At 31.4% G+C, this 1,011-nt stretch overlaps 1 protein-coding gene across 1 annotated transcript in view; it reads right to left on the reverse strand.

Annotated features, from left to right (window-relative positions):
• The window catches only part of GDAP2 (ganglioside induced differentiation associated protein 2), a 138,555-nt gene that overhangs the window by 44,896 nt on the left and 92,648 nt on the right, over window positions 1–1,011 (reverse strand). Inside the window, exon 7 of the mRNA XM_012643423.1 lies at window positions 599–692. Coding sequence (XP_012498877.1) covers window positions 599–692 — 94 coding nt within the window. The remainder of the gene's footprint in view (window positions 1–598; window positions 693–1,011) is intronic.

Consider the following 1,011-nt stretch of genomic DNA (forward strand, 5'->3'; position numbering starts at 1 on the left):
TTTTTTACTGTGTAGGAAACAACACTCTTTTTAAAGCTTCATAACGTTTTGATCTTTGCCCCGACTCTTAAGGCCTCTTCATGATTTTAAATCAGGAATAGGCAAAGGTAAATCAGGGACAGCCAAAGATCTTCTCATAAATAGCTTTTTGCTTAGCTTACTACGACTTTTAATAATGTTAATTATCCAGGAAAAAAATAAATAACACTCAAATCTGAAAATTACTGAAATGTACAAAAAGTACTGTCTGAAAAAGAAATAGAATGGAGAAAGAGTGGGAATCTGGAAATTTTCATTGTCTCCATTATGTATTTATATAAGGTTTGAATTTTGTAGTAGCAAATATATAGTACTTTTAAAAGCAGACTTTTTTTAAAAAAGAAAAAGGACACTAGGAGGAAGTGAAGTTGGCCAATGTAGAACTATAAGTTGAAAATTTCATAGGTTGAGTTTTTTTTTTAAGATCTTGATGATGCAAAAACTATCTGCATTAGTACAAAGACATTTTATTTATACACAGAGTGGATGAAACCAGAGAAAAATGAAGTCTCAAACAGCATGCTGGGTAGGGTCCTTAATTAGTAAAAGAATAAGTTACCATACCCTTAAGCTCACCTGTTTGGTATAAGGCTTTTAGAGAAGCAATATCAGACAGATCCTCGGATCTTGCTTGACATAACCAGCGATTATAACTAGAGAAATAAAGAATATAATCATTATAATAAGCCCTTGTAAAGTAAGTTTACAAATGGGACTGGTTTTTAAGGTCTTTCTCCAACCCTAAAGAACTGATGTTTCATTATAATGAAGGAGTTAAAGAGGTATTATACCATGCAGAATCTCTACTACATGTCATTAATAAAATAAGTGCAAATGAGTTACCGAGAAAGGAAGGTGTTCATGACTTAAAAAATTCTTATGATCAAATAAAGACTATACAGACATGTGGCTAAGATACCAAACACTCAAACTGGAATTGTTTTAAAATATTATTATTTTCCTTTACGAACA

This window comes from Propithecus coquereli, unplaced genomic scaffold, assembly GCF_000956105.1.
Source record: "Propithecus coquereli isolate 6110/MARCELLA unplaced genomic scaffold, Pcoq_1.0 Scaffold197, whole genome shotgun sequence".
Lineage (NCBI taxonomy): Eukaryota > Metazoa > Chordata > Mammalia > Primates > Indriidae > Propithecus > Propithecus coquereli.